Source organism: Ctenopharyngodon idella, chromosome 10, assembly GCF_019924925.1.
Source record: "Ctenopharyngodon idella isolate HZGC_01 chromosome 10, HZGC01, whole genome shotgun sequence".
Classification (NCBI taxonomy): domain Eukaryota; kingdom Metazoa; phylum Chordata; class Actinopteri; order Cypriniformes; family Xenocyprididae; genus Ctenopharyngodon; species Ctenopharyngodon idella.
The window spans coordinates 17,803,522-17,817,202 of record NC_067229.1 but is presented as its reverse complement, the minus strand read 5'-3'; the positions used below and the strand labels follow the sequence as shown (position 1 = coordinate 17,817,202).

General features: G+C 40.0%; 1 protein-coding gene across 6 annotated transcripts in view; it reads right to left on the bottom strand.

Moving 5' to 3' along the window:
- Positions 1-2,089: 2,089 nt before the first annotated feature.
- grip2b (glutamate receptor interacting protein 2b) overlaps positions 2,090-13,681 on the bottom strand; it is a 155,952-nt gene continuing 144,360 nt past the window's right edge. For all 6 annotated transcript variants that reach the window (XM_051907196.1, XM_051907197.1, XM_051907198.1 and 3 more), the window contains exon 24: positions 2,090-9,062. In XM_051907196.1, coding sequence (XP_051763156.1) covers positions 8,865-9,062 — 198 coding nt within the window. In that variant the 3' untranslated portion in view covers positions 2,090-8,864. The remainder of the gene's footprint in view (positions 9,063-13,681) is intronic.

The following is a 13,681-nucleotide window of genomic DNA, read 5'->3' as shown; positions in this document are numbered from 1 at the left end:
ACCTCACAAATGCGCTTCTAGAAGAATGGTAAAAAATTCCCATAAACACACTCCTAAACCTTGTGGAAAACCTTCCCAGAAGAGTTGAAGCTGTTATAGCTGCAAAGGGTGGGCTAACTCCATATTAAACCCTACGGATTAAGAGTGGAATGTCATTAAAGTTCATGTGCACGTAAAGGCAGGCGTCCCAGAAGAAAGCATCCATCTATCCATCCATCTATCCATCTATCTATCTATCTATCTATCTATCTATCTATCTATCTATCTATCTATCATCTATCTATCTATCTATCTATCTATCTATCTATCTATCTGTCTGTCATTCTGTCTATCTATCTATCTATCTATCCGTCTGTCATTCTATCTATGTATCTATCTATCTGTCTGTCATTCTATCTATCTAATCTGTCTGTCTTTCTATTCATCTTTCTCTAATCTGTCTGTCTCACCTGTCTGTCTGTCGTATAAAAAAAAAAAAACTTTAATATGTAAACAAACATTGTCTATTTATGACAATAAAATATCAAATGTAGATCATAGTCGAATCAAACAAATCAAATTTCACTAACCATAAAAGTTGATGCAAGAGTCAGAATGCATAATTTTACCTGGCACCAAAGCTAGACTCGTGAACTATTCATGTTGGCCTGAGGATGTAACCATAGCAACAGCATGCTGCTCTAGTATGCTCTGATCGATTCAGGTTTTAGGAGCATCAACTTAAGAACTTTCATTATTTCTCAAATAAGAACATTTTTCTCATAAATTTACATGAATGCATTACAAAAATACTGGGCATTTGACATTTGGCTAAAGGGGCACAGAAAAACAATTTTGGTTATGCAACACAAGTGCCACAAAAATTAACTTTAGACCACTATGAAAGTGGTTGTATAATTCACAAAATGACCAAAATTGATCCTGTGTGCTTGTGTTGTACATCTTAACACCCACAATTCACTTTCAAAAATAGCCCTGTCCATTTCCCAGGTGTTGAAAAGCGCATTTAGAGAAGTAGAGGGTAAAACAGAATAGCATTTCCAAAGTGCTGGCTACTTGACAACTCACCAGTAGAAAAACGTCACCAGCAAATCACCCGCAGATACTGGGGGGTTAAATCAGGTCCTATGGGAAAGAGCACAGTACATTTTAACTAAGCTTACCTCTGCTCTATTTGGACATGATACAGCTGACTTCAGTGTAAAGTCTGATGCCTCCAGTTTGTGACAGGTGAAACCTTAGAGTACCAACTGAAAGTCTTTCAAAGACTTATTTACTCATTTCAGAGCCCCTCAAGGCAACTGGTGATCCCATTAGATGTCCCTGGGTCATTACTACTCACTGCAGCCTTTGTTTTAGAAACTTAAAAAGTCCTGAATATCGAACTTTGCACTGTGAAAAGGATAGAGACCTGTGTGCATGTGTATTTTTTTCTCTCACAATGAACCTCGTTCATGAAATACAAACATTCTGTTATTAATCTGGTCTTTGCAAAACCATTCTTATATATACAGTGTACTTCTGTAAGCAAGGTTTTACAGTTTGCAGGAAATTGCAAAGCAGGTAAATGTTTTAAACATTCAAATGCTTTGGTCTTTGAACAAATCTGGGTGCAATTTGTGTGACAGTGCAGATAATTTAGACAGAAAATGTATACACACATTTCTTAAACTTAAAATGTCATGTATTTATAATATATTTATAATTATACAACTATATACTAATATAATATTAATATAAACTCATAGCGTATTAAATATGGAAAGTGGACCTTCAGGAACAAGGCTCTTTGATGTTTTCTGATTTTTATAAATGTGTTCATAAATATCTGCCAGAGTATAAAAAAAGTGGGAAATTTAAACCTTACAAAACTGAAACCTTAACCTCTTCCTGACTTCAGTGTTGTAATTGTGATACAACTGACAGAAAATCTAATGAAATGGTGCATGTACTGTATGTGTAAATTGAACAAAATATAGTGGTAGGTAAAATTGAGAGGCATGTTTCGTCCTATATCTCAAAAATAAGTGGCCTCTCATAAAAATTTGCATTTACAGTCATCAAACACATTTATTTCGACTCACAGTGGTGCATTTTACCTCTTTTATTCAGTTGTTTTTAGAAAAGGATATCATTAGCACATTCCCATATTGATAAGGAATGGGTCTCAACACCAAACCAGTCTAGCCAAACCAGAATAGACTTGATTATTGGTTCTCTTTCGCCATTGTGCTTCAAATACGCTGTGGAAACAGCAAGATTTAGAGTTCATACAAAAATACTGTACAGAGAATAGAACTTTCATATTACACATTCAAAAATACACATTAATATCAATGCATACATTAATCAGGAATTCAAAATGCATAGGGATGAACACATTTGGAGCTTTATAAAGCTTATGTAAAATCCATTAAAAGCCTGTCTCTGGTCTCAATATTGCACATATAAAAGGAACCCCATTGTCTTTCCTCCTGTAATAGTACGTACAACATGTCAAAATACTTACAATACTATGGTTAAATGTCTCTGAAATGAAAACAGTCCCTACTTTGCTTGCTGGAGTTGGCCTGCGATGCAGCGACCTGCAGACAAAATGTGGTCTACCACAAAGCAGATGTCAAATAAGGAATTTTGAATAAATTAACGTCTTATTTTTTTAGCCAGTTGGTATAAATACGCAACAGACAGGAAGGTAGTAGGGAGAAAAAAAGAAAAAAAAACTTAAAGGGGCCTAGGAGCGAGCCTTGGGTAGACTCCTAATGCGATGGTCCTGAACAGAGAGACTGATTGTTCAACAAAGTCTTCTAGAACAATGAGTTCTTTCTACTTTACTGCAAATAGATTTTGCTTGTGCTTTCCAACATGGTAGTAAAGACTGCAGGGTGAGGAAATAAATTCACCTAATCCACAATTAATTACGAGTATATGTGTTTTGGTGTGGACAGGACCACACTGAAGGAGAAATACCCTCAAAAAGTAGACTTTTAAGTGTGGGAAAACTGCTTGAACCACACAAGGTCCTAAGTCCTAAATGTAAAAGAAAATGTTTTGCTGACTTTGACAAACCACAGGATATAGCTGCATTTAGGTTCCTGAAATGATATTTGCTTATGGTTATTGTGTGAACCAAGATACATCTTGAAGTCTGCAACCTGTACAGAGACAATGATAATGCTTTCTTCAGTCCACGTGGGTTACTTTTTAGTGTTTTAAGGAGTAGTTCACCCCAAAATTAAATTTATGCTATTATTGACTCACCGTTTATTTTTTAAGGAGAATTTTTGAAGAGTGTCCATGCTGCTCATTTTCATACAAAAACAGTTCATAGTGACTCATATCTGTCAAGTTATTGACTGTATTCCTTAAGTTAATTTTGATTATAAAAATGATAACTTATAAAAAATACTGTGTTGTATCTGTCCCAACTACATATATTGGAATCATAACAGTTTCCGTTCTGATTCCAATTAATGACATTGTTTTGTTTGTTTGTTTGTTGGTTTGTTTTTTTCAGAGAATTTAGTACACAGTGTCCCCTCTGCATCTGCAAAAAAATAAAACCAGTTCTGAATTAAGACTGATTCTCTGTTCTAAAACCTAATCAAGAGATGTCTTAACAGTGGTTTTCTAGGAAACCTCAGATCCCACACATCTCTATTTAACAAATCTAAATAGGGATCAGACACACCCTCAAACAAGTTTTCGTTAACCATTGTAACCTGTCAAATTCTTTCCATAAAAGAATTGTGCTAATTGTTTCGTAGGGTTAAACGGTTCTCATAGCAGCAGAATATTCCACAATCCAAAACACGACATGACAGACGAAACTACACGTCCTTATTTCCCCTTTCATATGTCAAGATATATTCTACCACAGCCTGCCGTGACCATAAATCTCAGATTTGTGAAACACTAGATAAATGTTTAGTGGAGGTTAACAGACTGTGGGGCTGCATGTCCAGAGAGATGTGACCTTTGTAAAAGCTTGGTAACCCACAAGCGCGGAACATGAGTTAGCGATGTGACGGCTTTACAATCACTCCTAGACAAATGTGTCTGAAATAGCCTGTGGCGGAAACATTTGTGACATTTGGCCAGTGGTGGCAAATAGCAGCTTGGCGACAATCTACCATGAAAGTACGTGCCCTTGAGGCCTGGATGTTTGCAGGGACTGGAGTGAATGCTACATTGTGGCAGCAGTTTGGTGTTAAAAGATAAAGAGGTATGTGGAGAGAGAAGGTAGGCGTAACCACAGTACTTACCATGATAAGCTTTTCAAGAAGTAAATGACATGTCAAAGAAGTCAGGACATGTCAGAACTCAGTTTTATTGCTGCATGAGAGTACATGTGGCCTTTTAAGGATGTAGGTAATGGAAGTACGTGCTGCTAACTAAAAAGTGTTTGCATGTCATTATCACAGCTTCTTGTTTTTCATGAAAGTGTCTTTAGCAAATGCACTTCACACAAATAGGGTACAAAATAGGTTCTGAAACTCATGTTTCTCCTGTTTAACCTTCAGAAAGAAAATGTTGATTTCAGTAAGTCAAACTAAAATTACTTTTCATTAATTTCAGACCCCATATAAAATTGTTTCAACCCTGTTTTTAAAATTTAGCTTAATTAAGCCATCGCTCAGTAGAGACTAGTAAGTTTAGGATGAAATGTAGGTTTGGAATTATTTAGAATCATATTTGCCAAAAATAATAATAATAAAAATAAAAAATGTTAGCTATTTTTTACAATTGTTTTCTTACAATAACAGAGTTGCACTGTTTAAGCTTGATCAATGCAGTCAACACTAACATTTATGTAAAAATGTAGAAAATTGAGTTATATTAGTTACTTGTCTTGCTTCCATGTTGAAAGTGTTCAAATAATGTTGTTTTCTAGTGTTTTAAGGAAATTTAAATTTTTTGTAATGAGGGAATTCATACAGTAACAGGGTTGAACACAAAATATAGGAAAAAGCTAAATATCATTTATGGTGGATAACATTTGTTAATATATAAAAAAAAAAAAAAAAAAAAAAAAAACCTTTTTGCTTACAATTAATTGAAGTCAAGCCTGTGCAAAACATTCAACAGATTGTCAATAACATGATGTGATTATAATTGTTGGATTTAGTCACAGATTAGTCAAGACCAGCCATAAATAAACACATTTAACCCTCTGGTCCTCTTCGGTAAAAAATGACTTAAAAAATTTAACGTTTTGAAATTTGAATTTTTTTTTTTGCTTCATCGGAATGGGATGACAGTTGGTGACTTTTGTTGCATTAGCTATGTGAACACACACAAAAAATCATGGACATGGACATGTGTGTGTTCACATAGCTAATGCAACAAAGATATGTTAAAGGGTCACACTTGGCTCCTTCGCGGTCAAAAGTGACGACATAGGAAATGAATGGGAAATACGAAAAAATACGAAAACTCAGCAATGAAGGGGTGACACTCTAAAACGTCAAGAGTGCAAAATAGACATATACACCCCCCCCACACACACACATATATATGAACTAGCGTGACTATAACACAGAGCAAGTTTTTGCAAATAAAATAAATAATTCAGCCACAAAGCAGTAAAAAACAAACAGCAAGGAAGAGATTACACTCTAAAACATCATGAGTACAAAACAGACACACCCACTCAAACACACCCTCAACTTACACACACTCACAGACACACACAACACATTATTATACACAGAAATGAACTGGTGTGGCTGTAACAATATGGTAAAATTGAGCCAAAAGACTCAAATAAGAGGTTGAAATCAGATCAGACCCAGATTGATTAAGCTGTGATTAAACATACCTGTTCATTTTTGTTACATTTTTATTGAATTTTGATTTTATGTGTAACAAAATGTCCTCCTCTGTGTTCAAGTTTGACTGAAGTAAAATTAATGCAAAAACTGACACTTCAAATCAACATTTTTTTTTTTTTTTTTTTAAATCTCTTTCAGAATGTCTAAGTATGAATCCAAATCCAACTTAATAAACTTAATAAAAATAAGTATTTATGTCTAAAAACCACTAGAGTATTTTTAAGCCACTTTATATACAGGTGCTGGTCATAAAATTACAATATCATCAAAAAGTTGATTTATTTCACTAATTCCATTCAAGAAGTGAAACTTGTATATTATATTCATTCATTACACATAGACTAATATATTTAAAATGTTTATTTCTTTTAATTTTGATGATTATAACTGACAACTAAGGAAAATCAAATTCAGTATCTCAGAAAATTAGAATATTACTTAAGACCAATACAAAGAAAGGATTTTTAGAAATCTTAGCCAACTGAAAAGTATGAACATAAAAAGTATGAGCATGTACAGCACTCAATACTTAGTTGGGGCTCCTTTTGCCTGAATTACTGCAGCAATACGGCGTGGCATGGAGTCGATCAGTCTGTGGCACTGCTCAGGTGTTATAAGAGCCCAGGTTGCTCTGATAGTGGCCTTCAGCTCTTCTGCGTTGTTGGGTCTGGCATATCGCATCTTCCTCTTCACAATACCCCATAGATTTTCTATGGGGTTAAGGTCAGGCGAGTTTGCTGGCCAATTAAGAACAGGGATACCATGGTCCTTAAACCAGGTACTGGTAGCTTGATGAACTGAAAATGAAATCTGGAAAATCTGGAAAATGAAATCTGCATCTCCATAAAGTTGGTCAGCAACAGGAAGCATGAAGTGCTCTAAAACTTCCTGGTATACGGCTGTGTTGACCTTGGACCTCAGAAAACACAGTGGACCAACACCAGTAGATGACATGGCACCCCAAACCATCACTGACTGTGGAAACTTTACACTGGACCTCAAGCAACGTGGATTGTGTGCCTCTTCTCTCTTCCTCCAGACTCTGGGACCCTGATTTCCAAAGAAAATGCAAAATTTACTTTCATCAGAGAACACAACTTTGGACCACTCAGCAGCAGTCCAGTCCTTTTTGTCTTTAGCCCAGGCGACGCTGTCTGTTGTTCAAGAGTGGCTTGACACAAGGAATGCGACAGCTGAAACCCATGTCTTGCATACGTCTGTGCGTAGTGGTTCTTGAAGCACTGACTCCAGCTGCAGTCCACTCTTTGTGAATCTCCCCCACATTTTTGAATGGTTTTTGTTTCACAATCCTCTCCAGGGTGCGGGCAACTGTCAAGTCAGCAGTCTTCCCCATGATTGTGTAGCCTACAGAGCTAGACTGAGAGACCATTTAAAGGCCATATTGTCTTCAATATTGAACCTTTTCACAATATTCTAATTTTCTGAGATACTGAATTTGGGATTTTCCTTAGTTGTCAGTTATAATCATCAAAATTAAAAGAAATAAACATTTGAAATATATCAGTCTGTGTGTAATGAATGAATATAATATACAAGTTTCACTTTTTGAATGGAATTAGTGAAATAAATCAACTTTTTGATGATATTCTAATTATATGACCAGCACCTGTAGAGCTAAATAGGAATCTATTGGTTACATTATGGCATTACATACGTTTTTCTTTTTTACTCCCACCAGATGGCACTAATCTATCTTCAAAAAATTGGATTTTAAATGTCTTGTCTCTATTTTAATATGAAATACTGCTTTAATTGAAAATAATTTAAAAATATATCAGAAAAAAAAAAATGTATTATTTTTCAATGGGAAAAATAGCTAATAAAATATTGCATACTATCATAAAATAAAATACTCTTAAAGAATAATCAAAAAATATTATTGAAAATATTATTGATATTACATTGGTTTTCCTGAAGAACAAAACAGTTACATTTCAAGGCTTCGGTCACTTATGAGTGTGACCAAGTGTGACCCCTAAACAAAGAGGACCAGAGGGTTAATATGTTTACTATTTTGTTATATAATAGATTATCTAACATATCTAATCGACCTCAGGATAAAAAAAAAGTCTCTCTATTGCATTTAAAAAATGTAATGTGTACCCTATTCATGGAAAATGCCTTATACTCCTGGTAAATAAGAAACATGATGTTGCACGAGAAGCTGTGAAGTCTTTGTTGGCAATATCAAATATTTTAGAGCAGCAGGCAGTCACCTTGTGCATTGTTGTCGTGGCACTCGTAGCCTGAAGTGTTTGTGTCTGACACAAAGACAAATTTAAGTTTGTTTTTAGGAAGTCTATACTGTTTATGCATGTAGGGGACAAAGAATGGTGGTGTTTTGTCTGTTTATAGTAGTAGTGTGTGTTTTTGTGTGAAAGGACAATGTGTGCCTAAAGGTATTCCTGCAGTGACTCAGCCAGGACTAAAACACAAATAAAGCTTAATTTGTAGTTTGTTGTGTAAGTAAAAACACTTGCTAGTGAAAATGGAAATGTAAGACACCTAAAAAAATGCTTACATCTACTTCAAAAGCAGAATCCTTTTTCTGTTTTGTAAACATTTGAACACAGTATGTTTTTGTTTTTTTTTTATCTGAAAAACAAAACAAAACAAAATTCCAAATAAAATAAAGCCAAACAAAAATACCAAAAACAAAACAATAAACAATAAAAAGGAAAGAAACAAAACAAAAAAGAACAAAGAAAAGAAAAGTAAAGAAAAGAACATTTTGATTCAATTGGGTGAAGTCCATGTGTTGTATGCATTGTAGTTGTCCAAAAAATATTTTTATTAATTTTTTTCTGTTTTTAAAAACTGGCTCAGATCCTTTCGAGTTTTGTACTGAACACTGGCTCAAATCTTGTTGTACTGTTTCCACGATCTGGATATTTCAGTTCATTAGAGTTTTGTAATGAAACCAGTGAATCATGGCTGCCTGTGATAGTCTGTTGCAACAAATGGTCCGGTGTGGATATAGTCTGAGTTACCAATGCCAATGGTCAATGGTCACAGGTCCAGCGTGCTGGTCTGGTGCTCGCGGGAATGGCCTACAGTGTTGAAGTGGGGATGGCAGTCGAGGGGCTGGGCGACACCCGGCTGTGCTAATGGGTTTCGGCTAACCACCAGCTCCAGTTTGTCTCCGGCCTCTGTGATGAGGGGAACAGCTAAGCAGCAGTCGAAATCACGTGTCCGTACGTGGTTCACCTGGCAGAGAAACATTTAGACATGTAGACTTCAGTAGACTTTTTAAAATTCCATGTAAAGGCCCGTTCACACCAAGAACGATAACTATATAGACCCATTTGGAGCAGACGTCACAGTTAAGTCACTTGCAGCTGCGCGCGCATAGTGGTTACAGAAAAAAAGCGGTAGCAAGTGGAGGAAAATGTGCAAAATCCAGAGAATAAGAGAAAAATGTTTTGTTGTGCCTCTGGATGTCGGAATCGGAATGCAAAAAATATAGTCTTCATTTTTTATAGAATACCGTCGTTGAAGACGTCCTTTGAAGCTAAACGGAGACGTTTATGTTGCAAGTCACAGACTGGACTGATGAAACCTGCAATGATTAGTCTACTATTAAAGCAGGAATTTAATGTAAACTGTAAGTCTACATAATATTCACATATGCAGTTCATAGAGGACATACATACATAGCAGTTACAGCAAGAAATAATATTTAAACCTATAACATTTTACATAGATAACTTTAAAGTTAATTAAAGTTAATTTAAATTTATGTTTACATTTAAACATAGCCTATAATATTTTTATTTCACAATTCTGAATTTTTTTCTTGCATTTGCGTGGTTATATCTCCCAGTTTGGACTTTATAACTCGCAATTGTGAGTTTATTTCACAATTCTGAGGGGAAAAAAGTCAGAATTGCGGGATATAAACTTGCAATTCTGAGGAAAAAAGACATCTCACAATTCTGTTTTTCCTTCTAAGAAATGTGAGATATAAACTCAAAATGAACTTTTTATTCTTTTATTCTGTTCCTTCCATAGACTGCTACTGATGTCGTTTTCTGCAACCAGGTAAGCTCCGCCCACAAAAAGATGTCATGGCTGTTTACAAGCGCCAAATTGGTCTATTAGTGTCCACATCAGCAGACGATATCGTTCTGTTCCCTTTCGATACTACACTTCGTACTGCGTCGTCTGGTGTTTAGGCAAGACGCAACGGGGAAACTCCCGTTTTCACTGATTCTGAAGCCTTTTTTAATCATGCAGTGAAACTGCACGGCCATTGGTTCGTGGAGTTTAAGTAAACAAACCAATGACGGCGCGGCGAGCCAATGGCAAGCGAGCCCGCCAAAATGGGCGGGGTCTCGGGCTATATCAGCAGCCGTCTCGCCTTGACAAATTGATTTATTCTCCTTCAGTGACGCAGATCACATCTCTTCGTTGATCCCGAAACTTGAAGCCGCCTTCAACTGCAAGCAGCTGGAATTCGCCGCTGATCAGCTCGCCGCTCTGTAGCAGCAAGATCAGCTCGCCTCTCCTCTGCTCGCCTCTCTCTATTACAGCTCGCCGCTCATGAGCAGCCTGCAGCCTGTTAAGCTTGCCGCTCTGCCAGTTCGCCGCTCTGCCCGCCGCTCTCGTGCAGCTCTGATCAGTGCGCTGCTTCGTCAGCAGCCAGATCAGTTCGCCACTCTCAAGCAGCTCTGCTCTCCACGCCGCTCTCAAGCAGCCCTGTCAACGCATCGCCCCCGAGCCACCTACAGCGCCGAGCGCATGCATCCCGGTGTTTTGCAGACAGCGCTCAGCTGAATATGACATGATGTTCTTCCCTGACTCAGGCGAGACTCATGGTGTATTATTCACTCTGAAAGAGCATATTTCTCCGGCGTTTGTTGCAAAATGCTGAATCTCTGAGACGGTCCTGGCTCTGAAAACATATTCCTCTGGTGTTTGTTGTTAAATGCCGAACCTCTGAACGTTTCGCTTGCTGGCCCCGCCCCTGCAAGCCGCGTTCATTGAGAACGAGCGCTCTCACTATGAGAGCGCGAGCCTCGCCTCGCTGCATTCACAGACTGCTTTTTCTAAAAAGCTGAGATAAGAAACAAAGGGTTACAGGGCCAGTGAACGGGACTAAGTGAGTTCTCGCCGGTCTAGATCCCGCGTGTCTCCCTCTTCCGGCAGCAGGGGATTTCCCCGTGCTGCGCACGCTGTTTAGGGTTTAGCTAAGTGCAGCACTAACAGCATTATGTCATGACAATCTCCCCTGTAACTATCAGGTGAGACTCATGTAATATACTTCTTCTAAAATAACAATTTCATTGGTGTTTGTGGTAAAATGCAGAATTTCTGAGTGCGTCACTTGCCGGCCACACCCCCACAAGCCGCCTCCATTGAAGATGGACGCTCTCACCGAGCGGCGTTCACAGACCGTTTCTCTGAAGACGGCTCTTCCCCTTGACCTTCACTGTTCTTTTAATCTCTGGCTTGAGTCTCATCCTCCTGCGTCTCATCCTCCTGGCAGCAAGGGGATTCCCCAGCTATGCATGCTGTGAGAGCAAACATAGCACTGACAGCACTCAGCTGAATGCAGTGCTAACAGCTCGTTAATGTATGACGTTCTCCCTTATAACTAAATGGAGAGTCATAACTTTTTTGTCTAAAGAGCTTTCTTCATGAATATTTATGCAACCTAACACCCCGTTCTGTTCCGGGTACTGGAGACAATGTGTTTGTTAGCACTGGGCCCGCTCAAGTTCCCGCGCCCGCTCAAGTTCCCGCGCCCATGCAATTTATTGCTGTCATAGCAACCAGATTACGAGTGTCGGGTCCCCTCGCAGTGACCCATCGCTCGAATCAATTTAACCCCTTGCCACACAAAAATCGAGGTTATGTACCAGAACGCTCAAAGGGACCTGTTATTCAACAGAGTGGTCCAAACCTCTGTAGAGAGCAAGGACGTGCACGTCCTGCGCTCCGAGGTAAACACTATGCTGGCAATAGGAGCCATAGAAGTGGTTCCCCCAGCATTGAGCGAGTCAGGCTTCTACAGCCGATACTTCCTCGTTCCCAAAAAAGGATGGCGTTCTCAGGCCCATCCTCGATCTCAGATGCTTGAATTGAGCCCTAATAAAGCGCTCATTCAAAATGATCACTGGTTCTTTTCCCTGGATCTGAAAGATGCTTACTTTCACATCCAGGTAGCCCCCCATCACAGATGATTCTTGAGATTCGCCTTCGTAGGGCGTATCAATACGCTGTCCTTCCATTTGGGGTATCTCTGGCTCCCCGCACTTTTACGAAGTGCGTGAATGCGGGTCTCTCCCCTCTGAGACAGATGGGCGTACGCATACTCAACTAGCTCAACGACTGGCTCATTCTTGCCCAGTCGGAGGTGGAGCTGCTGTCACACAGCCACTCAGCTCCTCAGCCACTTAAAGTGCTTGGGGCTCAGGGTCAATTTTCCCAAGAGCTCATTATCTCCCAGCCAACGTATCTCTTTCTGGGGACAATTCTCGACTCGACCTGCATCAGGGCGGTAGTCTCGCCAGAGCGATCCCTGGCCATTCAGCAGCCCGTGGAAACTTTTACGCCTGGAACCTCTCTGCTGCTCAGAGCATTTCAGAAAATGCTAGGTCTCATGAGCTCCGCATCACCAGCCCTGCAGTTGGGTTTACTACCGTATGCGCCTACTGCAGTTCTGGCTGAAACCACGGGTCCCGCCCCAAGCCTGGCAGCACAGTCGTTGCTTGCTCAAGGTGAACCAGGTGTGCGTTGCAACCCTGGCTCCTTGGATGAACCCCTGCTGGTTCAAACAGGGCGTGGCTGTAGGGACTATGTGCAAGAGGAAAGTCGTTTTCACAGACGCCTCCAAGATGGTGGGGAGCTCTGTGCGACGGCCACTCAGCCTTAGGCGCTTGGAGCAGCCAGGAAAGCGAGCTTCATATCAACCGCCTGGAAATGATGGCGGTATATCAAGCTCTCCAGTCTTTCCTTCCTCTCCTGGCGGGACACCATGTCCTGATCAGATCAGACAATATGACAGTGGCGTCCTTCATAAATCACCAGGGCGGGCTCTCGGTTAACCCCCTTTTCACTCTAACGAAAACCATCCTAGAGTGGGCCCAACACAACCTTCTCTCACTACAGAGCAGCACATGTTCAGGGCGTGCTGAACAAAGGGGCGGACATGTTGTCCCAGAGAAACCTTCCCTCAGAGAAATGGTCGCTCCACCCCCTCGTGGTTCAGAAAATTTGGGATGTCTTCGGGAGGGCAGAGGTCGACCTCTTTGCCTCAGAAAACAGCTTTCGTTGCCCAATTTACTTTTCAAAGACCAAGGATGTGCTGACCCACGACTGGCCCAGCCTCCTCCTGTACGCTTTTCCCCCAGTCGCTCTGATTCCCTGGGTTATCAGACGAATCAGGGAAGGTGACCACAGGGTCCTCCTGGTGACTCCTCTATGGAGGAGCCAACCATTGTTCTCTGACCTGTCTCATCTATCGTCCATGGAGCCATGGCCAATCCCCCTGAGACGGGACATCCTCTCCCAAGCGGGAGGGACAATTTGACACCCCAAACCCGAGCTGTGGGATCTCCATGTATGGCTTCTAGACGGGAGCCTTCAAACCTCCCTGAAGATGTCCTGAACACTATCTCACAAGCCAGAGCTCCGTCAATGAGATGTCTCTATTCCCTAAATGGTCAGTCTTTGCTGCCTGGTGTACAGCCCGGGGCGAAGACCCATTTACTTGTGACATATCTCTGATATAGTCTTTCTTTCAAGACTTAATGGATAAGGGTCGTACTCCCTCTACCCTAAAGTCTATGTCGCAGCTATAGCGGCCTCCCATGCTCCTGTAG